Raw genomic sequence first — 25,578 nt, forward strand, 5'->3', positions numbered from 1 at the left:
AAAACTCCTAGGGTAGTGTGTAAAAGATTGCAGCCCTATTCTTGTTTTTCTGATTCCTTGGTTTATTTAGGTTTGCTGCCAATTCTTCTCCACCCCTCTGCTGCTGTCTCCACTACTGTGGACAGCAAGTTCAGTGGGGCAAGACCCTGTAGACTTGTTTTTGCTCATGTTATGTACTAGTAATCATCAGTTAGGCTCATGTACAGAGCAAACTCTAGTTATTTCCACACAAGTATTTTTTTTCTCCAGAATTGACATAATTCAGTTTTTATGGAGAATCCAGAGGACATGCCTGTTTAATTTTCAGTCCTAATTTGTACTGATTCACGTGCCTGCAAAATGCAATTGTAACATCAGCCTGCGCAAGATTGATAGCAAGGCTCTACTGTGTCTTCTCCAAGGTTCTGGCCTTTGAATTCAATGTTGCCTCCTTCCCGTTCTTTTAAAGTGGCACAGAGTTCTTGGCTATTTAGCTGCTTCCTGTTCACTCCTGTGGTCCTGGCATTCCTGAACTGGCCCTTTAAATAATCAGTTCCTGTTCAGGGGTGGGACTTAATTACTTAGCTGCCACTGTCTCCTTTCCTCTTTATGTTTCATATGTGTTTACTTATAGAATGGAAGATGCAAAAGGAAAAAAAAGTAACATTATCTTTTGCAGCGGCACATGTTCCCTTCCCTGATCTATCAATAGATCTGTCCTATCAAGAGAGATGCATTTAAAAATAAAGATATCAAAATGGGGTGAAAAGATTAAATCTTTCCCTTCAAATGTTTCTTTAAAAAAGTTTGAAGCAAGCATTCCAATCCTACTGAGTACAAGGAAGCAGGCCGTGGCTAGGGTGACCATATGGAAAAGAGGACAGGGCTCCTGTATGTTTAACAGTTATATATTTTTATTTTATTTATTACATTTTTATACCGCCCAATAGCCGAAGCTCTCTGGGCGGTTCACAAAAGAAAAGGGAATTTCAGCAGGTGTTATTTGTATGCATGCAGCACCTGGTGAAATTCCCTCTTCATCACAACAGTTAAAGCTGCAGGAGCTGTATAGAGTGACCACATACAAAAGAGGTCAGGGCTCCTGTAGCTTTAACTGTTGTGATGAAGGGGGAATTTCACCAGGTGCTGCATGCATACAAACAAGACACCTGCTGAAATTCCCTTTTCTATGCAACTGTTAAACATACAGGGAGCCCTGCCTCCTTTTCATATGGTCACCCTATTTTCCACCAGCATAGTGGTGGTGTATCTGTTGCCTGGGTTAGAATTGCAGTTCACCAATGCAATAAATTGGGAAGTTTGTAGCTAGCATCATCTTTCTTATTAATCTCTTTGGTCCACCTGTGTTATCAATTGAAACTTGAATACAGTCTTGAGGCCTTACACAGGTGTCAATAGGCACCTGCTGAAATTCCCTTTTTCATGCATCTTTTAAAGACACAGGATCCCTCGCCTCCTTCTCATATGGTCACCCTAGCGACGGCAGTCAGTATGTATCGATTATTTCTGAGAACAAAAGACTTGAACCGAGGAGCATTTTTAGAACAAACCCATAGCCTTCTAGCTCTATATCGACCATCACTAGAGAAGACGTCTCTTGTGTCCTGGCCCACAAAAGCTTTTGCCACAAAACAGTGCAATCCTACATGGGTCTACTCGGAAGTAAGCCCTCTACGTTTAATGGGATTTACTCCCAAGTGACGAGTGTGTATAAGAACACAACCTTACAGTGCGATCCTATGCGTGTTGACTCAGAAGTAAGCCCCATGGAATTAAATGGGGCTAACTCCCAGGAAAATAAGTGTAGGAATCCAGACTCAAAATGCAATCCTATACACACTTACCTCGGAGTAAGCCCTACTGAACACAATGGGGCTTATTTCTGAGTAGACCTGCCTAGGATTGCACTGTTAAAGTCTCTCAAACTTTCCAGGCGCCGCAAGATTCATTGCTGTTCTCGCTGGGGTATAACTGCGGCGGCCGGTAGATTAGAACCCGCACTCTGCGGATCTTCAGCCCCCACCACGCCTCTTCCTCACCCGCGTTTCGCTACCTCGCCTATTACCTCCCCTCCTCCTGGGTTTTTTGCACGGCAAGACCCGGTTGGGGGAGGCGGATGGTGGCGTCTCAACAAGCGGTCTGACGTCAGCGGATGCTTTAAAGGGAAAGGTCGCTTTTATGTGGGGCGGTTATTTTTCTTCCCTCCTTTCTCTCGTCTCCCCTTCGGCGGGGCGGGGAGGGGAGTGAGACGTAGACAGAACGTAGAGCGTCCCCTTTAAGGTTGCCACGGTGACGGCTCGGCAAGTGAGAGCGAGGCTCATTGACGTCACGCCGAGCGGCGATTGGCGGAGGGAGCTGGGTTTCCGCTGGGGGCGACTGCTGAGGCGGAGAAGGAGGAAGCCACAAGTCGGGACAGGGGGTGGAGGAGGGGGGGCCCGAGGACAGGCCCAGGCAGGGAGTTGCCGCCCGGACCCCGTGGTAAGTCCCGGCTGGGCCTCAAGCGCTCGCCTGAGGGGAGCTCCAGCGGAGCCGCGCGCGGGTGGCGGGAGGCAGAGTGGCGCGCTGAGCTGGGGCGCGCTGAGGGGTGGTGGTGGTGGCGGCGGCCTCCTCCTCCTCCACCTTCCCTCCAGGTGAGGCCGGGGGCGAAACCAAAGGAGGGGGAATCCCTGCCGAGGTGTAGGTGGAAGCCGTTGAGGTGAGGCCCTGCCATTTGGGGAACGGGGTACGCAAGAGCCCCGGGGGAGAACAGGACGGCGGGCGTAGCTGCATTGGGGAGCGATGCTGAAGGCTGAGAAGGGGAGCTTCTCTTTAGGAGGAGGAGGAGGAGGACGCTTATCGGGCGGATTGCGAATATAATAAAATTATGATTGGAGTATTCGGGGTGCGGGGGGCAGTTCTTGAAGGTGGGGCAGTTTTCTTCAGGTATGGTCAAGGGTGTGGGGGCGGAAGCAAGATTTAGGTTAAGGTATCTTAAGCATGAAGTGGTGCTAACATCGGGGTTGTTGGAGGAGGATGTCATGTAGACAGGGAGAAAGAAAAGGCCCTTGTGACAAAGGTCCTTGTTTTAAAGGTGTTAAGGCCTTTATTTCTTCTTGGGAGCAGAAACCCCTGAGACAGAGCTGGGGGGTGGGGGAGGGTTTCTATGTTTCTGACACTCTAGGCAAGAGAGGCCTCTAGGGTTATAGGAGGGAATATCCTATTAGAAAAAAATAGATCTGTGATCTTGGAGAGAACTTGATTGTAGGCTAGCGAGGCAGGATTGGGTTGGGGACAGAATTGCTTAATACAGGCTTGGTTCTCTGACTGCACGAGCAAAAGATGTATTGGTTCTGCATTCATGTTAGAAGTGGAATGAAGTGGAGGTGGATCTGCTCAAAAGTGCTTAAACCAGGAATATTTTTGAATTATTTGTCCTGTCTTAAAAGCATTTATTATTTGGTGTGCAATTCCTGGTTCCTTCCATAATGTTTCATGCTATGTGTGAAGGGGAGGGCCGGAAGGAACCTGTATCATTTCATATCCAGCAGTAGTGAATAATCCTTGGCTGAAGAGGGAGAGATTTTTCTTCATAGTAAAAATACTGCTACCTTTGAAGTAGCCCATAATTGCTGAGCTCTTGAGTTTCTCAGTTTTCTTATCCTGGGGAAATTAGTGCCAAATGAACTGTGCTCCTTCTAGCAGGAAGGAAACATCTTCAGGGCTTCCCTGTTGTTCCTCTTTATGGAAGCCACAGGGAGATAACTTGAAAGAAGATCTAAGGCTACTATGTTACCAGTGTCCCTCTGTGATGGGCTGTTCTTCAGATATGCAGCATTAGTTACATTTGATATTTCAGTAAAATGCTAGGACCCACTTCATCCATCACTAACTAAGATTTCCCCCCATATTCCCATCAGGTTCATGATTAGCTTAAATATGATTACAAACAAATTATATGAGGAGTTCTAGGCACTTGTTCAGTTTTCTCTGTCAGAAAGGCAAAAACCTTCCAGATCTTGGAACCTCTAAGGGTTATACTTGGAATTTACTTAAAGATCTTTATTCACATTGGGAATACTAATATAAAGCTAAAGTTTTCCCTTAGCTGTTAATTCCCAGTTTGTGAGGGTATCTAGCTGCAAAAGCATTTTGGCCTTCATTCCATTAACAGGAATTCTCTTTGAAGTGTTATATGATGAGGACATTTATTTTACTAAGTAGCTAAAGCTTTCTTAGAATATTTATTTGAGGGTGAAGCTTCTTGTCTGTACTTTTGCAGTTGTGTTTGAGTAGTGATGTCTGATGCTGTCTATCAGCAGTGTAAATGCTTTTTCCACAGACTAATTTGCAGGCTGTCATGGAGCCATAGAATTACTCTTGGACAGTTAATTAAGGCATTTATTACTGACCTTCATTATGCAAGTTGTCAAAACAAAGGGGATAAATGTAGAACTTCAAGACAGTGTGATGTAAATGCGACATGTGTGTGCGCGCTGTTTGAATAGAAGCAGGTGTATTGTAACCTTTAGACTCTTTGCAAGGATTACAGAGGACAAGAATGCAATGTGTTTGGAGTTTAGGCAATTCAGCATTATCCTTAGTCCTTGTATAATCCTCAGCAACAGAAATCGGAGGCATATGTTTATAACAAGTATATTGCCATATGTGCAGTGTGTCTAAATATGTCACCTAGGAAAGCATGTATTAATAGGACAGTAACACTTGGGAGTTTCAGTTATTCATTTTCTTACTACTTCCCTCTTGAAAGGTGATACTGGGATCAACACCCTCTCCTGTAAATTCTGTGCATACCTGTAGTTGTTGCTGTTAGCTGCATCTCAAGTAAGTGTTCAGCAGTTGGAAGATACTCTTATTTCCATATTTTACTGAATATTTTTATTTACCAATCCTGGCAGTTTGCTTCCCATAAAATTCTGTCTGCAATAAAATTCTGCCTGCAGACTGGTGTTACTTGCAATATTTTATTTTTACTTTGTGTTATTATGTTACTCTAATATGCATTGCTGGAAGCAACTTAGCTTATAGTCCTTAGGCAACTGAATTTGTGTATTTCTGCTGTAATAATTTTCTCAAGTACTGCTGGCCCAGAGTGCAGGCAAAGGAATTGAGCACCACTTCAGTTTGGAACCATATAATATTTCCATTTCTGCTAATTAGCTATCCCTGCAAATAAATTAGTGTCCAGTTGCTATGTTTGCTGAAGAATATTAATGCAATACAGTGCTAGCAAGGCAACAGAACATCTTTCTCGGGGGGTTTAAAATATGTTTTTCTTTCAGATACCAGCCATGGCAGCCTCTAGCAGCACCACCAGTGAAGAAGAACGTAGCCTTCGCGAATGTGAACACTATGTCCAAAAACACAATATCCAGCAACTCCTGAAGGATTGCATCGTCCAGCTATGTACAGTGCGGCCTGAGAGACCCATGGGTTTCCTCCGGGAATACTTTGAAAGACTGGAGAAGGTAAAAATAAGCTTGGAAAATGAGTGAGAGTAGCAAAACCATTTGTAGTATGTCTCAAAATAACTTAAAATGTATGCTGATTTTGGCCTGGAGCATGTCAACATTGTAGCTATTCTAAAGGAAAGTCCAAAAGTGCATTTTGAGTTTATTGCAATCCCATTGCTAGATAAACATCCGTACAATGATGTTTTCAATTAATTGTTAGTGGAATAGGCTTCAGGGAAAGTACAGAGGCAAGTCACTTCAATTTATAAGATGTTGGACTCTTTGACACACACATTTTTTCCTTTATCTTTAAAGAGTTATAATGCAGCATATTCTTACAGTATGGTTTTCACATATGCACCCATAAAACTGAACAAACGTTTTTGATCAACTATGTTTTCCAAATTGGGTAGGAAAAGGCTCAGGCATGAGCGAAAACAGTACCATTGTCTGAAGCTTGAAGTTTTAATGTAGATTCCCATTAACAGGGTGGAAGGTGATTGTACTGAATGAGAATGGCCCATCCACTTCTCCCCCTGCAGCCCCCAGCATGTCCCCTACATCTCCAGAAGCCCCCGCCCCCCACCTCTGGAGCAGCTTTGGGGAGTTGCAGCAGGAGGGAAATTCAATCCCCAACAAGGTCTGTTCTACCATTGGATAGAACTCCAAAACTTCATTTTGTTTTGTTTTTGAGGAAAGGACAAAGCAAGAATCAGTGCTACCTATGAGGGAATACATGTAATCATGTGAGGACAGAAGGATTGAGATCTGGGTTGCATTAGTTTCAAGAGACTCTGGACAAATCCAGCACTCTCATCTCTGTAGTTATTGCTCTTAAGAAAAAGCATATATGTTAGTTACCAATCACTGGACATTTTTATGAAGTTTTGCTATTGGGGTATCGTAGTCTTGTTTACATGGAATGCAATGCATATAATCCCGGAATCTTTGCTTTCAGTGAACTTTCTAGAAAGATGATCTCAAATCAGTTTTGTGTTGGTTAACGTACTGATTTTCTTACACTTTTAAAACACCTCATATGGCCACCCAGTAGATCCATGTGGCTGTGCAGCAAGATCACAAAAATATTTTTCCCCTCTTGTTCTTTGACTGCTGTGTCACTAACAGCTTCTCCCATCACTGTGTCAACATTTTGTGGAAGGAGAGAAGGTCACCAGCATTCATACCATGGCAGCTGACGACTTAAAGGCAAATCATAAGACCAATATCTAGTGATTGCTGCACTCACTGCTAATTGTTAGGTTAATTTATTTCCCCTAGAGCAATATTTTTGGAAGTATGTATAGTAAGTTTTGTGTAGGAGAGTCATTCTGTTCAAATGCCTAGTTTTATCATTTATGTGCTAGCATTTTCAATTCAGCCTTTAAGGATGTACATATGAACATGTGACTGCTATGACTGATAAGACTCTTGTGATCTATCTAGCTTTGCATTTTGGCTTGATCCAAATGTCGAGTTATGCAGTTTTCTAAAAGCAGTCGAGTGATTGTGTGAGCGTTTTAAGTTCTTGGCTTGGATCCAAAGATGTCTTGTGCCAGCAGAAAGGACCTTCCGCTCATGCAAGGCAGCATCCTCGAATTTTGGCAATTCCCCTGTCACTTTGTAATTCACTTTACCCCATCCCACACTGTTCCAGAGGATCCATCAGCCCAAAGAAATAGCTACACTGGGTAGGCGGCAGTGGCAGAAGAAAATCTCCATTCTCTGGATCCAATCCACTGTACTTGCAAATAGAGTTCTACATTTTAGTCTAGTGTTGCACACGTAAAATGTTGAATTAGTAAATTAATCAACTGAACCTTCAATTGACCAATAGTTTTCGATTTGAATAGGAGGGGCAGAAAGTTAAGGGCATGCATATTTTTTTAAAGACTGCTTTCATTGTTGAATGAAAATAATAAAATGTCTTTCCTTTGAATAATGAGTGGTAGTATTTATTCATTTAATTGAAAGTTGATTCACAAAGTTAGGTGCCTTTATTTTATTTTTATTTAAGAGCTTATATCCCACGCTTCCACTGTTGCAGTGCTCCATGCAGCTCTCAACAGTTTAAAATGACATGATAATTCATATTATGTAAACTTAGTTGATCTACTTTCTAACTAGCTTAATCACAAACAAAGAATTTCTTAATTGTTTAGATAGCCCTAATTTAAGAACTCAGAGCAGAACTTTTATAATATTCAGATAGTACCTTGCTACAAGATGCCTTGATCCTTACCTGCCCTGCTAAAATAAAGTGAAGATGTGTTCTAGATTGCTTTTACAAGCGTTTTGCATGAAGAAATAAAAGAAGCAACACATTGTCTTCCATAGTTAAAAGATAATAAAATAGGCTAAAAATTACACCACTATCTTTAAGATGTTAGAAGGATGTGTTTGTTGCCTTATCCTCCGGTATAAAATTGTATGAAATATTTGTATCCACCTTTGAGTGTTTCATGATCAAACAGGCTGTAAAAAAGTTGCCACTGCTTACAATAGACGAAACACATACTGCGTTTTGTTCTGCTATACATGTTAAGATGGATAGTATGGAAATGTGGACCAAAATGTGCCTATAAAATTAGAATTTCATCTTGCTCATCCCTTTAATAATGCATGAAATACAATTATATGCAAATAGAGGGGCTCAACTTTTGGCTTGGCTTACATGCAGGAGAACTTGGAAGGAGAGGGGGATCTCTTGTATCATGTTGGATTTGGGAGCAGACAAAAGCAACAAACACATCACTCTGCTTCTTCCTACTCCAGATCTCAGAAGCCTAACTTGACTAGGAGTCTCATGTGGAACTGGGCAGCAGCCCTTGCCACTGACAAATGGCTTTGTGGAGGTCTGTGGATAAATTAACCTTGGCTTATCCTGTTGTATGCTAGTAGATAGAGGAACTAAAAAGTAGCTTATTAACAGGAATTCAAGTATCATTTCCAAAAGAAAGTATGTTTGTAAAGAAGCTACTACATGAATAATCTTCTTGCATTGGACTTAAGCCCTTTTTTGTTATTGTTGGTAAACTAGAACTATGTCAATATCTCTGGTATGAAGAACCACATAAAATGTTTTTTACTTGAAGAGAGAAGGAAACATTGTACAGATTATATATAATTCATAGGCTGTTATTACATTTTGTTAGGTTAAAAAGGATTGGGTATAATGATCAGTGAGAATAATTTCCTCTCTTCCCATCACTTTAATTGAAAATTGTTAATATCCTGGTGATAAGATAGAACCCCGAAGAACCCTATAGTGCAATTGCCTTGTATGAGAGCAGTCATTCCCCAGCACCATTTTCTAGAATTGGCCATCGAAGTAGGAGCAACACCACTACAATACAATGCTCCCACATCCTGAGACAGTCTCTCCAGAAGGATATCTTGGTATCAAAAGCCACTGAGAGGTCCAAGAGAACCAAGTGGTGGCCAAGGCAGTTTCTGTTCCAAAACCAGGCCTAAAGCCAAATTGAAGTGGATCTGTTGTCTGCCTGGTGTATTATGTATTCATTTATTTGGAGGGCAACAACATACATTCAAATAATAGAAAATCACTTATCCATCAAATTGCATCAATATTGGAGTCCATATGACTCTGTAAGATAATTGTTAGTTTTTCATCTTCACACATATGATACATGACATTTAAATTTACAGAAGCGCTTAATAATTTCAAACATTGTCTTAGGTATCATTTAACTATATTTTGCTGAATGCAAATGTTTGAAGTATGTCAGACATTGATGGTTTGTATTCTCTTCTCATCAAACCCAACATCAACAAGAACGGGATTAGAACTTCAGAAATGTTAAAAGCATAAATCCTGTGTTGTCTACTTCCTTGTTTACAGCTCCCTGGGAAATACTACTGTCTAATTTGCAAGCTTATCATTCCTACATTGAATGCTGGGTAACTTCTTAAAAATGTAATGTGGGTTCTTGACAAGATTTTAAAGCTCATTAATGTCTCATGATCAGTATACTGCTCCTCTTCAACTATAAAGAAGGAATAAGGTAGTTTCTTTAAAAATAGCACAGGTGTAAGACTGTATTTCCCAAATGCTAATATATAGCCTATGGCAAAGAGAGTATGAATGTATTAACTGATTTAATATGTTAGTATTGCTTCTCTGACCATTTAAAGTTCAGTTTATCAGATGCAGTGGGAGCTGGCATGTTATTAGCTGGCATCTGGTGTTGGTCACTTTGAAATGATACAAATAAAGGAGACTACAGCAGCCACAGAAAAGACCAAGAACAAAAAAGATGGCTGCATAAATAGATATAGTTCCCAATGTGTTTCAAGAAAACTCTTCATTGAAGGAAGTGTTCAATGCATTATAATAAAAACACCTTCCTTTAAATGTGTTGTGAGCCGTATTTATTTGTGCAGCTGTTTTTGTTCACAGTTTGAAGTTACTCCATTGCTTGAGAAGAGTGCACAATCAATATTTTAATCAACCTCTTCACTTGCAAATAATGAGTTTTTGGTGTATCTTAAATGGATCCTGACCTAGAGAGTCAATACCATAACCTATGCAGAGCAAGCTTTTTCCAGTCTTTTAGAATGAATAGCTATAGGCTGTGTTCCTGCCTATAGATCAGGAAAGGGTAACCTCTGGCACTTGGAGGTTGCCCTTCTGGTCCATGGTGCCCTCCAGAGATCCCCCAGAAGGAATCCCTCTGTTACGTTTGATCTGTGATCAGAGATAACAGCATACATTCCCCTGTGCATGAGCACTGCACTGGGGAGTCTTTATCTCCAGTAATATATTGACAATAACAGTAGTGGATGTGTGTGTGGGATTCACCTGTGTGGTGCCTTCCCCGTTAGGGAAGCTGCTATGCAAGTGAAGCATCTTGGACTGAGCTGGTAGCTGGATTAGTACTCCTCCAGCTGCCAACTCAATCAAGCAGCTTTGCTTGTCCTGTGTCCTTTCTCCACTGGCTTAGCTATGTGCTTCTCCCTAATGGGATGAGGCCCATAGGCAGCAAAGCCAGTTCCCGGTGGAAGTATCTGGAGTATCATCCTCCTGATGTAAACGCCAGGAGCCAAATGATGTCAGGGAGTGTGGCCACACCCCAATGTCATTCTGCCCATGGAGGGCTGGGTGGAGGGATCATACGACCCTCTAGACCTACTTTTTAGTTAATTATTTCTATATTGAAGCATTTCATGTATGTTTAAGCAAAGGAACTTGTCTGATCCACTTTGGATGCCCTTCTTGATGCCCTTTTTTGCAGGGTGCTGAAAAGATAGTGTTGACTTGCTACTCCAGTGTGTATCTGTGCCTTGATGCTGTTTGGGTATAAGAAGAATGGTTCTGTGTTATGTAGCTACTTCGGTATGTGAAGTCATTCCAACATGACTGTCACTGTAATTTATCTGTAGGGAGATTTTAGTTTAGCTTCAGTTATGATCTAATATAAAACATGGCCAAAGTGAATGCACCTTATATTTTTAAAATCTCTGCCCTACCACAGAGCTCAACAAGGCCCATATTGCATTATCTTTCCACTTACTTTTTTCCTGGTTTGAATTAATAGTCTCAACTTAAATAACTTCTATTTGTTTAAATGACTTACCCAAGTTTATAAGGATGAAAATTGAACATCTGGCAACCACATTCCTTTAAAATATTGTTGGATTTCATGCTCCAAACCTGATAAATAACCATCAGTTTACCACAACTTGTTAATGCTTACACAATGTAGTGGTTCTCTTATCAATGTGTATTTACTTATCAGTTTGTAAATAGAGATTTAAAAAGTTGCCAGATTGGTAGTGCTAAGATTAGTATTTTATACATCCCTCTTTAGAAGTAGATCATTGGTTTGTTCTTGTAGAATACTTTTGATTCAATGTAAATGAAATGGAAGTCAATGTGGTATAGTAGATAGTGTGTTGGCCTTGGGTGACCTGTGTTCAAATGCCTGCTTGTGACTGTTTTTTTAGATGTATAGTTTGAGGATTTAAAGTTTGAATGAGATAAACACATGTTTAGGGTACCTATTCCGGCACACCTGTCCATCAGGTTAGATGCAATTCCTTATTAAGTGTAGACTTGGTGGCAAACTGTGTGCAGCGGGTCTTGGGAATGAGGCTCAATAGCCTTGAATGGGTCACCTTTGTGGCTTGATCTATCATAGTGTTAGAAGATAAATGAGATCACTCTGAGCACTATGGAGGATGGTAGGGATACTGTTGTGATAAAATCAGGCCACCCTCGTGAATCGCTTAGAAAAATACACACAATAGAACTGAAAGGTACTTTGGAATCTTAAACCCATGTTTATTTGAAATAATCATATGTATGTCTTATTATCAAAGGGAACCCTTTTCATGACTATTTTCTCAATATTCATGCCTCTGTATAACAATGTTTAAGCACAAGCCGAGGCTCTAACCTTACCAACTTGGCATAATTACCTCCATCTTAAAATGAAAACAGTCTGTAGATAAGAATAATTGTTTAATAAGAGGCCCTTGCTCAGACATCTGTGTATCTGTGTTTGTTTTCTTCTTTTTAAAATGTTTTTCTTGAAAATCTGGCTTGAGGAGGAGTTCTGTGTAATTCAAGCTTACGTACTGTATTTTTGGATGCTTATCTTAGTAAAAGATAATATTTAATGTATTTATTTTTTCTACAGCTAGTCTGTAATATGGCTTTAAGCAGTCATACCAGTAAAAAGATACTTGCACAACCCTCTGCAAATGTCCTGGATGTATGTTTTTGAATTCCTTACAACAGTTCAGTTCTATATTTAAAACCAAAGTGGCATGCTGCTTTTCATAGGCTTTATGAGAGGGGAGGTTCTAGTATGGAAGTTATAATGTGAAATTTCAAAACATGCGGTGCAACTTGATGGCAACTCTTTTAAACACGTATAATGGCAAGAGAGAGAGATCGTTTCCCACTAGCCCTTTCCTGAGTTATTAACATAGAACTATTTTCTTCCCTTGCAGGAAGAAACAAAACAGCTCCTGAGTCTGCAGAAATCAAGTTCCCGCACAGATTCACGTGAAGATGAGATTTCTCCTCCCCCACCCATGAACCCAGTGGTAAAGGGTCGCAGAAGGCGTGGTGCCATCAGTGCCGAAGTTTACACAGAAGAGGATGCTGCCTCTTATGTTAGAAAGGTGAGGCATCCAGTTCATACTTCATACAAGCAAGCCATAGTTCATGGCTTACATGTTCAACTTCCTCCTGTGCCCAGCCCAAATTAGAAAAGTGCCATCAAGCTTTTCTCTAGCCATATTGTGATAATGCATGCCTGACTTGGTGGCCTGTCTTTACACATCTCACACAAACTTGGATTTCTGCATAGCTGGGCTGACTGATATAAGTTGAGGGACTGAGGGATGTGGAAGGAAGTATTCATTAGAAAAACTGGGATTAGAGGAAATGAAGTATCTTTCACTGATTCTATAATGTCTACCCAATTAATTTCAACCATAATTTTTTCAGACATCAGGTTTCCCTAAGATATATATACCTTATAATCCTTCTGGCTTGTATGTAGTTCCAGAAGGCCAGCCACTAGGGAGGCAACCCATAGGGGACCTGTAAGCACTTTACAAAATCCTTAGAGTCAAGAACCCAGTAAGAGGGAAGGGTAAAACATAAGGGAGGCAATAATGTTTAGTTCTTGCATGCAGTAGAGCCTATATCCTGGAGTGGTAGTCATTCAAGATTAATTGCCAGTTATGTGTAAGAACACTGCTGTCACCTGCATTAGTTTTAAAATGGGTTCTTCTATAATCCTAATAACATTCTTGGTGGCAGGGTATCCATGAACTTGACCTAGATTAACAAGAAGTTCCTCAGAGGCTAAGGACAAATAGCTTTCCACATCTGCAACCTACTGAGGGTAGTACCATATCTGGAACGATATCTGCAGATCTGTCGCCCTGTGAGAAAGGATAATACTCGTTCCAGGCAGTTTCTGCTTTCTGGTCTTATGTTCAAGATGTAAACAAAATTGTATGAACATCAGATTCTTTGCAAACCTTGGGATGTTTTTCTCTCAAATGAATTATCACTTCATGAAAGATAAAAGCTCCTTCCAAGAAGGAAACACCTGTCAAGAGAAATTGTATGTTCCTTTTTTAAAATTTTTTTGTAAACCATCTTGAGGAAGCTGGTATATAAATATATAAAATAATAACAACAACTGGGGGAGGGAGGAATGATAGCAGAATTTTGGCTTGTTATTGAAAATGGGTTTGCATAAAAAGCATCTGCTTTTGTGGTCTTTAATCAAAATGGTTTGGGTGTTTTTTCAATGCTGCAGGTTATTCCAAAAGATTATAAGACTATGGCTGCTTTGGCAAAAGCCATAGAGAAAAACGTGCTTTTTGCTCACCTTGATGACAATGAAAGAAGGTAGGAAGTCTGTTTAGATCTAAATTCTGTGATCTTGCATTTAATATTGAATAATGTGTAGAAGGGGTGACTTTAAAATTAAATTGGCTGGTTATGACCAATTCTCTAGTACCCTACATAATAATGTTTAATATAAATACAGTATATCTTCCTCTATAATTTTACCAGCAGTTTTCTGGCCAATGTCCTGAAAATATTTTAGGGGCCCTTCTCAGCAGTTTTAGAGCCCAGGGGTGGCATAATGGGCTCTATGTGGATATAATGGAGTATGAATAGTCTATGCTGACAGCAACATTTTTACATAGCCTTTGTCTGAATGTGGGAAGAGGTAGGAAATAATCATAGCCTGCAGTTTAATTCAGCAAACCAAATGTTTGTGTGAGAATTGTAGGCTTTTGTCCTCGTTCCAGAACATACTGAACAGGTCTAGTTTTCTGGAGATTCAACATCCTTGATAACTGTAGACTAAACTGTTAGTAGCATTTGATGTTCTGTTGTGTAATTCTGAAATCTTTTTCAGTGATATATTTGATGCCATGTTCCCAGTCACATATATTGCCGGAGAGACTGTGATACAGCAAGGCAAGTGATAGTTGTATGTAAATGATTTGCTTGGTAGAAAACTATTTAGCATTTGAAGTACTGAATGTGTGCAGTTGTTTACTGTTTGTCCAATCCGCAAGGCTTGCTACAAAGTCACTGGATTATATCCCAAGTATAGAATTTAGTAAGCTACTTTCTTCTGCTGTAGCTGCTGCAATGTTCTCCTTCATTGACTTTTGTGGCCCCGTTCAAATTTATCTGCCAGCTTTGGCCTTTGCAACAAGCGTGCTCAAAATCGCTTAACCGGGACTAGTTACTTCTTAACTACTCTGTCATAATTGTTTCCAGATACTTTCCATCTTTTTAATAATATTTAGGGGTGAAGTGGGAATTCTAATTTCAATGAGTATCTTCAAGTATAAAGCTGAAGGATAGTGTGAATTTTCCAAATTAATGCAGAATACAAGTGTTTGTGGGTGGGTGTTTTGAGGCAGGGGTGTTCATGTCTTTAATGCTTCCTCAAACTGTTCTTTTATTTATTTTGTAGGTGATGAAGGGGATAACTTCTATGTTGTTGATCAAGGAGAAATGGATGTAAGGATTCCTCCCCCCCCCAAACTATATTAATTTACTGCCCTTGTATGCTTTTAGTACTTATCCTATAGGCAGGGAATAAAAGGGAAGACAGTATATATCTATGCTGTTATGTTTAAGGGAAAGAAATATTACCCAGGTTTCTCCTCTCTTCTCCCCCTGCCCCCCCCCCACTTTAAGTTACTTTTTCTCTGGCCTTTCCTCAACCATGCTTCTTCTTATTATTATTATTATTTATTTATATAGCACCATCAATGTACATGGTGCTGTACAGAGTAAAACAGTAAATAGCAAGACCCTGCCGCATAGGCTTACATTCTAATAAAATCATAATAAAACAATAAGGAGGGGAAGAGAATGCAAACAGGCACAGGGTAGGGTAAGCAGGCACTGGGTAGGGTAAAACTAACAGTATAAAGTCAGAACAAAATATTCTTCTAATATTTGGTTGACAGACTACTCTGGTCAGCCTAAACTGTTTACTGAAATATGAGGTCCATACACTGGTAAACCCAAAGAAGAGCTTTTCAAAATTGTTTTCAGATTGTAGTATTTATATTTACTTTTAAACATTTATAGGCTGCTTTTGTAGTGCTCAAAGTAGTGTAGAAGCTATGAGACATACTAGTAGTATAATACAAACCTATTTCGTAGTAAGTCCCACTGAGTTAAATGGTACTTACTCCTAGGTAAATAGGTATAGGATAGAAGTGACAGTCAACTTATGAGAGACTCATTAGGCCTATTTACAGAAACAGCAGTTTCTGCCCTTCTTTAGCTGTGTTTCTGTTGCTGCCTTAGGTATATGTAAACAATGAATGGGCCACCAGTGTCGGGGAAGGGGGCAGCTTTGGAGAGCTTGCACTGATCTATGGAACACCCCGAGCAGCAACTGTCAAAGCAAAAACTAATGTGAAACTGTGGGGTATTGATAGAGACAGCTATAGAAGAATCCTTATGGTGAGTATTTTAATATTTTGAAAGGAAATGTTTTTTGAGAGCTGTTGTGGCTTTTGTATTACCTTATAGTAACGTGCTTATGTATTTCAACTGTATTTTTATTAGTTGCCTTAAGCATTTGGGAAAGGTGTAAGGGAAATACAGTGAGGGTGAGATCCACCACAGTTAAAACACTCCAGTTCCATTGATTTTAATTATAGAAACCTAAGCATGGTTCCGAACTTAGTCTGGATTGTACCCTGACTAAATAAAACTGACTGACTGCTAAATGATTGTCAGCTTTGATCATGACTGCAAATCACAGGGAAATACATTCAATTATTTAATCGTTTCTATAGTTTTCTATGTAGATTACATTTACAAATTGCCATTCATGGAGGATTTTTCTTACCTGCTAATAGATGTCAGCATCTCCACAAAATACACTTTTAAAAAATAAATAAATATTTTTTTTATTGTGAATATCAACAAACAGAACAGAAAATACATTGTGAAAACAGAAAAAAACATACCCATAGATTATGTATATAAAATTATCATAATTTCCATCGTATGTACCATTCCCCCCCCTCCAAAAGTGAGAGAGAGTTATAGAAAAGTTTCAAGAAAAGCGGACCAGATATCCATATATTTATCCATTTGCAAGTTGCGTCTACATAACACTCCTTCAAAAGTTGATAATGTTATTAGGTCCTCAATCCGTTGCATTATGGGAGGTGTGAATTTGTCCTTCCAATGTGATAGTATAAGTCTTTTGGCTGTCATAAGGGCTCTGAAGATCCATCTGCGCTGACCATGCGTTAAATTCCAAGAAGCCGGTAGGTAATTTAGGAGGAGATGCACATTATTCCATATTATAGATGGTGTCAGTACAAAGTTTATCCTTATTATAACCTCCTCCCGAGAGGGGGCAACTACCGGGCATTGCCAAAACATATGAGTTAAAGAATGCACTTATAATGTCTTATGAAAGTCTTTATTTTTCCAGAGTTTTTAGAGTAGAAACTTGAATGTAAAACTTCAAAGCAGCATCTAAAATAATTTTAAAATTAACTCTGTTTAAGAGAGCTTATATCCAAGGCTTGGATTCATTGTGTTTTGAGGTATAGTAAGTGTAGAAAAATGTAGAAAAATGAAGCACAGCTTTTTCTTTCCCACACTTATAATGGGACTTGTGTGTCTTCATTTTGTTAAATCCCTGCTGCTGCTGCTGCTGCTGCTATTATTATTATTATTATTATTATTCTAAAGTCCATGTTATGGGAAAAGGTCCCACCTGTGAAGCTGAACATTCTGATAATTCAGTAAAAGTAAATATTGCCACTTACTGTGTTGCAAAGGCTAAAAGCGATATTGGAAGTTATGGACTGATGGGTTTCTCAAAGTCATTGGACCATCATGTTAATGGTGGCATGGATGTGTTTTCTGATTAACAGAGGCTCTAAATAGTTGGGACCCATATCTAGTGGTGTTGACTAGTATAAGCTTTTGCTATTTTGACCTGGTAGGCTGCATTTCAAAATAGAAAAAACTTATTTATGAAATTGGATCGCTTGACTGAGTCAACATACTTCATACTATATATTTTAAGCTTCATTAGGTATAGTGTTTAATGTGGTTAAACTTTTAAAATTAATTTAAATGAAATTGTTAAAGGGCACAGAAGGCAGTGAAAAACATCAGTTTTCTAAAATAATAATAAAAATTATTAACAGTTTCAAATTGTTAAACAAGCTTAACTGTAAACGAACAAACTTTTTGACCCTCTGGGTTGGATGCAGTGCTGGCCATTTGCCAGCAGAACGGAAACCACTGGTAGAACAGATTTACCCTCTCCTTGCTTCCCCCCACCCAATCTCCACAGGATTTGAGGATTGTCTAGAGCAGATTTGGATGGGGTGGGGTGGGCTCACGGAGGAAGGAGAACAAGGGGAGTTCTACTTGTGCGACATTGGATTCAAACCTTTGTTTTGAATAAAACATACATTTTCCTTAGCTTATGTGCCTCAATTCTTTTGTCAGCTGCATAATTTTCCATTGCCACATAGTTGTTGTTGTATTTAATTGTATATAATAAAGGTCTGTTGATGATAGGCAGGATTGAACTTCTGGATCCCTCCATTTGTGGAAGGGAATGAGATCTAGGAAAGGTGGGTGATCTTTGCTAATTCCCCCTTCCACCAATACCACCACCCACAATGTTCCAGTTGGTCCCCTGACCCTCTGGTGCAGCTTTTTAAGAAGCTGCAGGGGGAAATAGTTGAAAATTACTTCTCCCCTCTCTTCTACAATGGTAGTATTTCCTGAGCAGAGTTCATAGGCAACATGCTTCTGTTTGCTTGATGGTTGGTATTAGGTATGCAAAAGAGACTAACTTTTTAAAGGCTGCAGTCCTCTACATGTTTATGTGATTTAAGTCCCATTGGACTCAATAGAACCTGCTTCTGAGTGGAAATGCATAGGACTGTGGCCTTTTTAGTCATTTATTTATTAAGTATTTATAAATCATCTTTCTGACCCATCAGGATTTTCAAGGCAGCGTACAATTAAAAAATAGTATAACCACACATAATCAAACAATCTATTAAAAGCTAAGCAGGGACAACTTTACAACCAAAACCAGAGAGCAACATTGAAATTCCAACAAAAGCAAGGCAGAAAAAACAGTTTTTACTGCCCACCTAAAGCAGCACAAGGTTGGAGCCAATCTAACATCCCTAGGGATTCTTCAGTTTTCTTCAAGGTATTCTAAAATATTAAAGAGAAGAATAATTTTCTGGCGTGTTTGTGCTTTTTCTCCCCAGGGTAGCACATTGAGAAAGAGAAAGATGTATGAAGAATTTCTTAGTAAAGTGTCAATACTGGGTGAGTGAAGAATTTCTCCATCTCGACTGAGTATGAACTACACAGAAGGGAGTAAATATTGTGACAAAAGGACAAAACCCCTCAGGAACGTAGTTATGATTGGTGAAATATTGGGTCTGGTGACTCCCTCAGGCTGAGGAAGAGAGCAGGAAGCAGGTTTATATTCCTATGCTTGCTGTTGCATGTGGGACATGGCTGCCACTTCCTCTTAAGTCCATTTCCCCACAGTCTTATTTGTTATCCTCCCTTTCCCCCTTTATTCTTTTCTTCGACTCTGTCAGACATTTTCCTTAATCCCAAATTTTCCCCATTCCTCTTTTTTCCTAACGCCCGCTCCATAGTTTCTTCCCTGTCTCTTTCCAGTTAATCTCTTCTCCACCCCCACCAGCACATACAAACTTCCTGTTCTTCATCCTTTTCCTCTTTCAGATAGCCTTCTCTGCAAACAGGACTTAATTTGAGCTAAGACACTGCCCCAGGGCCTCTTTCAATGCTGGGTTTTAAGTGGGGGTTTTTTTGGTCAAATGTTTTGTAGCTCTAACCATAGATAGAAAGCAACTGTGCCTTATCTACAGGCTAGTGAGGATCCCTGGCACACAGTTGGTGTTAGTCTATCTTGCTAATACGTGCTAGTATTACTTCAGTATTCTATTTCTAGAAAATTGCAACAGGAACTTCTAATCTGTTGTGTGGAGCATTTTTTTTAAAGGTAGAAGCTCATCTTGTTTGTATTGGTTGGAAGGTATGAAGGATTTTACATGGGGAAAAAAACCCGAAATAAAAAGTTCTCAAATACTTTCCCTGAAAAAAAGGCCAATTTTTCAACAAACCCCTGGAAGTACATAGGTAAACTATTTCAACCAACTTTTTTCTTCACTTGTGTGGGTTTGCTTCTGAGCATTTTCTGTAGTTTTTTTTACCATCTATATGAGTGATAGAACAACATTTTAGTCCTGTGTGTTGTGGTAAAGAGTGATAGCACCTACTTTCTGAAAGTGGCTACCCAGAGTGCTGTAAAGAGTGATGACCCCTCTTGACTCTGAGATCCAGTGATCTGAACTGTCAAATCATGAAATGTAGGGCAATGTGAGATCATAGAAGGTCAGGTTGCCATATGCATGTTTGAGTAAGTGGGAGCAGTATATCTGTATGTGAGGTGAACAGGTGACCTTTCTAAACCTTTGTAATATATGCTTTTTATTTAGAATCCCTTGACAAATGGGAGCGTCTCACAGTAGCTGATGCTCTAGAGCCAGTACAATTTGAGGATGGACAAAAGATTGTGGTGCAGGGAGAACCAGGCGATGAGTTCTTCATTATACTAGAGGTGAGTTGTAGTAACAATGCTGTGTTGCGTTTTAAATACTTGCATCTGTATCTCTCTTTACTTTATTTAGTGATATGTTTTGTGTAACTTTGGAATTCACTGTATACCATGAAATGTGAACTCTGTTCTTTTTTAAATAAATAAATAAATTTACAAACTATTTTAATAAATACTGGTTCTCTAAATGTTAATAAAAAATCCATGTTTGCAGCATTGGGTTTGAATTGCAAACCCTTTATGTGATAGAGATTTGCTTTTAATTTGAGAATATATTTTTAAACAAACAAGAAATCTTGACAGGACAGTTTTCATAAATGAATGAACGCTTCATTTAATTGTGAAATGTGCTTTTGGATGGTGTATAATGTCACTAAGCTTCCTTTCTGAGCAGTTTTTTAGAGTTGATGAGACAGATTAAGTTAAGCTATTTAATAGGGATGCTTCTGCTTTCTAAATCTCTTATGAAACAGTTGCTTTTGCACATGGTAGGTAAACTTAGTCACTAACCCTCTGATTCATTTAAAGGGTACAGCTGCTGTGTTACAGCGCAGGTCAGAGCATGAAGAATTTGTGGAAGTGGGCAGGCTTGCACCCTCTGATTATTTTGGTGAGTTTTCTTGCTCTTTTTTAAAAAGTTGAGTCATTCTTTAAATGCTTAAAACTTAGGCCAGTGCAGATGACGTACTTTTTTTTTTTTAAACAATCCCCTCCCCTTTGTCCATTTATTACTGGCTTCTCTTCCCTTTTCTCCATCCCATCTCATGAGGCTGAGACTCCACTACTATTGTTTCTAGAGCAGTGCATGGGTCAGAGAACACATTGCACCATCGGAAATCATTGATATCAACTTGATATGATTTAATCCATTAAATTAAAGCTTCTGAGAAAAAAAGAGTATCATCTCAGTAGTTCTGTAATAGTGGAAACAAACTAGAACAAAATAGATTTCAGGTTAGATCCTATGTTTTGCAGTTGTCAGTTGGGTTTTGGTGTAGACCAGCTCTGCATCTTTAACTCACTTCTAAAACTCTGGATTGGACTTTCTAGAATGGAAAGCTTTAGTCTGGTACATCAGAAATGCTATTACACTGTATGAATAAGCTGGTGGTTAGTTTTTTTTTTAATAATGTGTTTAGTTAGGGTGGGGGATGTAATGTACTTTTAAAAACGAATTAAAAATGGGAAATACTACTCAGAAGACTTGAAGTTGGAACTTTGTCTTGAATCTTGCTTTTAAATGTGTCTCCACAATCACAGATGTAATATTTGTCAAAATTTTGAAACTATGGGGGGAAAACAGGTGAAACAATGCGACCTGCAATATGATGAGGCAACAGTCAGTGATCACCACAGCCAGTGACCATTTAAAAGACATAATATGTCTCTCTCAAGCCTAACAGATCATATATTGTTAAGGATTATTGGTAAATCTGGCTATTGAGTTAAACCTTATAGTAACATTGAACTCTTTAGTCATTATCATATACATAATAATAGTCAGGTAACGGAAGGCAGGTTAAAAATACATTAAATACCTAATACTGTAGATTGTCTTACGTAGTTATTAGAAACCGCCCATGAAAGAATAAAGAACAGCTAAAAGTATTTTAAGAACCTGCCTTTAAAAGCATTTTACTCATTAATCTGAAAGAGAAAAGGTTTTATAAAATTTTGTAAGTTCTATTTACACAGCAGTCCTAGTAGGAGATGGGCAGAGAGTCTTCAGTAGAGGAGCCATTAGGCTCTCCCAGGCAGGAGGGGAAGGGACTTTTTTCTTCCCCACCTACCTTTGGTTCCAGTGGGAGGAAAAATAACTATTCCAGTTCTAGGATTGGTGTAAACTTCCCCCTGCTCCAGGTGTGTGACTTGCCTCCTCCAATCTGCCCCTCATGTGCACTCTGGACGTTCCCTTCTTGCCCTCACTGCTGTTGGAACTTCAACAATGGTGGGGCTTTCTGTTGCTGGTCAAAGGAGTGTACCTCCACAGTGTACCTCCTTTTCTGCCTTTACAGTGGGAGGTTTGCAAGTATCATATGGGTGCCTCGGATCCTTTCCCTGGAAGCAGCCTAATTTTTCTGTTTTCTGGGAGTCTTTTTAACATTTTTAATACGTTTTTAATTTTACTGCAGGTTTAATTCTCTTTTACCTTTTGTAAATTTATATTTATATGTTCTAATTGTACTTGTAAACCGCCTTGAGTCCCAGTACTGGGAAAAACGCGAGATATAAATAACAGTAACAACAACAATAATAATGATTAGTTTGAAACCACTTTGCCTTGAACTTAGTCCACTTTGAAATCTTCTCTTTTGTTTCTTTAGGTGAAATAGCTCTGCTGATGAATCGACCTCGTGCTGCCACTGTCGTTGCTCGTGGCCCATTGAAATGTGTAAAGCTTGACCGGCCCCGATTTGAGCGTGTCTTGGGTCCGTGCTCGGATATTCTCAAGCGGAACATCCAGCAGTACAACAGCTTTGTGTCTCTGTCTGTCTGAAGTCTCCCTCCTTCTGCAAAACATGCTTCACAGATGCAGACTGCTTCATTATTCTTGTGCAGAGCCACATGGCCACTGGCTATTGCCGCTTCCTGTCTGTCTGAGGGAGGAAAAAACAAACCAGTTGCTTTTCATGGCACCATTTTAAATTTTAAGAGCATTATTTTGGTGCTTCTGGTCCCATTTAAAATAAATAGAAAATTGTATGGAGACATTTGCTGTTACTGCTTCTCTCTGTGCAATGTGCACTGTCCAACTTTGGCAGTGACTGCCATTCCTTTCGCTGGGAGAATCTCCTCGCACCAAGGTTATTGCCATAGAGTTAAGGTTGTAACAGTGGAAAATTCTTACAAGGCACACATTTCTCAGCTGGTGAGTCCTACATTTCTGTTAGGTTATGGTCACTTTCTACTCCTCTTAGACTTACCTTCTCAGCTCAACTTCTTGGCATACATGTTCTTGATATGGGTTACCTTTGGTTTGGTTTACTGAGATGAGCTCCCAGTAAAACCACAGTTAGAAGTTTGCTAGTTTGGTGCACCTGTGTCCATATCGGTTCAAGATGGCTTGTTTGTTAGGGTTTTGTGTACAAGCTTTTCTGGCAGCTGCTGCCAGTTTTGCTGGAGCTTTGGCACAGCAAATCTTTTTGCCTGTTCTCAGTTGTGAATATTCATATTTGCCCTTCCTATTTTTTTTTCTGTGCAAATTCTCTAAAACCAACCAGTGGGTTAAAACTCCTAAATATCGGTGTTGGTGTTCACCCTGGCATAAGAATTGTACTGCTCCTTAGCTAGTGCCAAATAGTAACACCCCCATGCACTGAATGTAGAACAGGAAACTGAAGGGTACGTCCTGTGTGTCCAGTCTTCTGTGTACCCCTTCCAAGCTTTGCCTTCTCTGTTAACTTATGGACCCAGAGAATTCAATGATTCTGTTAGCATAGTTGGCATTCAATGCCGAATGGAATATGCAATTCCCTTTAGGAAGATGACATGACTCTGACTCATGCAAAAGACAGGAAGCAGAAAACCAGTGTCCTGTGTCCTGTCAGACTCTTTTTTTCTAAGCAGAAGTTTTATTAACTTTTAAGCATTTAAAAATACTCTGTCTGAAAAAGACAAACACTCTGATCTTCGTTTTGCCCCAGATTCTCATATCAATTTGACAGAATTAACTATTTTTGGAAAGTTAACCCTGTTGTCAAGTCTGAAATGTGTTTCAGTATTTACCAGGTTTGTGTTAACAATATTCTGTGTGCACCAAGTGCTGCCCACTAGCTTTATGGAATTTCACAATTAGATAATGTAGGCAATTTAGTTTCATTATAACATGTAAATGATCTAAAAACTAGTGTAGGGTTTTATTTGGGAGTGACAGCAAGTATTTCCCATTAGTTACGTAACTATTTCGTATGAATCCCACTCACCCAAGCCTTTTACCCCCACCCCACCCCTGCACAATTAGACCTGGTATACACCTTTCTGACTTGCTGGCTATTGGAAAAAATGTTTACTAATCATATTTAAAGTTCGAGGAATAGGAGCCTTAGTATATAAAAAAAGAAAAAAATCTGTGGGGAGCTACTGATAGGCCCACATTTCTACATATGGATTAAATGTAAAATATACATTGTGAATTCCTTCTGTTCATCCTAAAGATCTTGGTGAGATAAGGATATCTACCCATACTCTTCAGGAGTCCATATATGCTATTTTTTTCCTCTAAAATTCTATTCAGTTTGAATCTATCCAGGGATTTTTTTTTCCTTATACGTTTGTTACTTTTGAAGCTTGATTTGATCCTTGTTGAAGCACCAAAAAGATTTTAAATCTTACGTAAGCTAGTTAGAGCGCCACAAAAATGCACATTTTTTTATATAAGGCTTTCTAATCAAGTTTCACTACTGCGTCTTTTTAGCTTGCTGTTTACTCCCTTTTGTAGTTTTACCAACAAGATTTTAAGATGAACCAGCTATGTCTGAGTTAAATATTAATCACAGTTAAAGCTTTACCTTTGTGTGCAATTTAAACATGTTTGAATCCACAGTTGGTATAGTTTGCCTTAGCTAACATTCAGGGCTTTAGATGTAAACTTTTTTTTTTTTGCTAGGTCAAAATAGCAAATTAAAAAAAATCTACTGCCCTAGAGTGCTATAGTAAACCAGAGGACCATTTTTGTATTGTTACCAGACTATAAGTCTGACTTACTGTATGTGCTAATATATTCCTTTTGTTATAGATTGTCCTAATGCCAGGTAAAGCAATAAAATGATTTAAATTCTTAAATGTAATCAGTGTTTTATTTTGTTCTACAGCAAGCTTCAGGGCCAGTGCATACTAGCTGTGTTTCGGTGGCACAATTGATCTTGCCCTTTCCCCATACCCCGATTGGTGTTGTGTCTTAAGTTACATTAACTGTATCACAGACTAGTAGAGTTGGAAGACACCTATAAAGCCATTGAGTTCAGCCCCCTGTTCAATGCAGGAATCTACTTTCAAGGATACCTGACAAATGGTTGTCTTGAATGCCTCTAGGGTGGGAGACCTCACTACTTCCGTAGGTAATTGGTGTAATTTATGTGCAGTTCCATAACTTTGCTTTTGAACTCAGTTTGCTTTACAGGGTTTTACATTTTTGCAAAGCCACCTTCAGAATTCTACTGCCCTTGAGTCCAAGAGGCTTGTTCCAGATCTCTTAATCATGATTAAAGGATAGTTCTGTTTATACTCGCTCTTGGATTGTTCTCTGTAGTGCTCATTTGATATAGTGCTCATAATGCTCAAGTTATGACCTCTCCCATTAATTTCAAGTCAACTTCTGAAGAACATTGTTTATTGCCTTCCTGAATTAGTTTCTGCCTCTTGATAGTTGGAAGTCAATGTTAAAAAGGCTTGTTAGAATTGTTTTTTTTTATCTTTCTAATGAACTACATGACCAGTATGGTATG

The 25,578-nt window shown here is 39.3% G+C and overlaps 1 protein-coding gene across 2 annotated transcripts; it reads left to right on the forward strand.

Moving 5' to 3' along the window:
* Positions 1-2,391: 2,391 nt before the first annotated feature.
* On the forward strand, positions 2,392-24,916 carry PRKAR1A (protein kinase cAMP-dependent type I regulatory subunit alpha). 2 transcript variants are annotated; one of them, XM_063120045.1, is made up of 12 exons: positions 2,392-2,478; positions 4,748-4,821; positions 5,280-5,465; positions 12,429-12,602; positions 13,757-13,848; positions 14,369-14,430; positions 14,939-14,985; positions 15,787-15,945; positions 18,750-18,810; positions 20,016-20,137; positions 20,663-20,744; positions 22,459-24,916. In XM_063120045.1, the coding sequence occupies exons 3-12, from the start codon at positions 5,289-5,291 to the stop codon at positions 22,629-22,631; spliced, it is 1,149 nt and encodes a 382-aa protein (XP_062976115.1). In that variant the 5' UTR covers positions 2,392-2,478; positions 4,748-4,821; positions 5,280-5,288; the 3' UTR covers positions 22,632-24,916. The 2 variants fall into 2 exon arrangements, with proteins under 2 accessions (XP_062976115.1, XP_062976116.1); XM_063120046.1 differs by lacking the exon at positions 4,748-4,821 and having other exon boundaries at positions 2,435-2,478.
* The last annotated feature ends 662 nt before the right edge of the window (positions 24,917-25,578 follow it).

The sequence above is a fragment of the Elgaria multicarinata genome, chromosome 3 (assembly GCF_023053635.1).
Source record: "Elgaria multicarinata webbii isolate HBS135686 ecotype San Diego chromosome 3, rElgMul1.1.pri, whole genome shotgun sequence".
Taxonomy (NCBI): domain Eukaryota; kingdom Metazoa; phylum Chordata; class Lepidosauria; order Squamata; family Anguidae; genus Elgaria; species Elgaria multicarinata.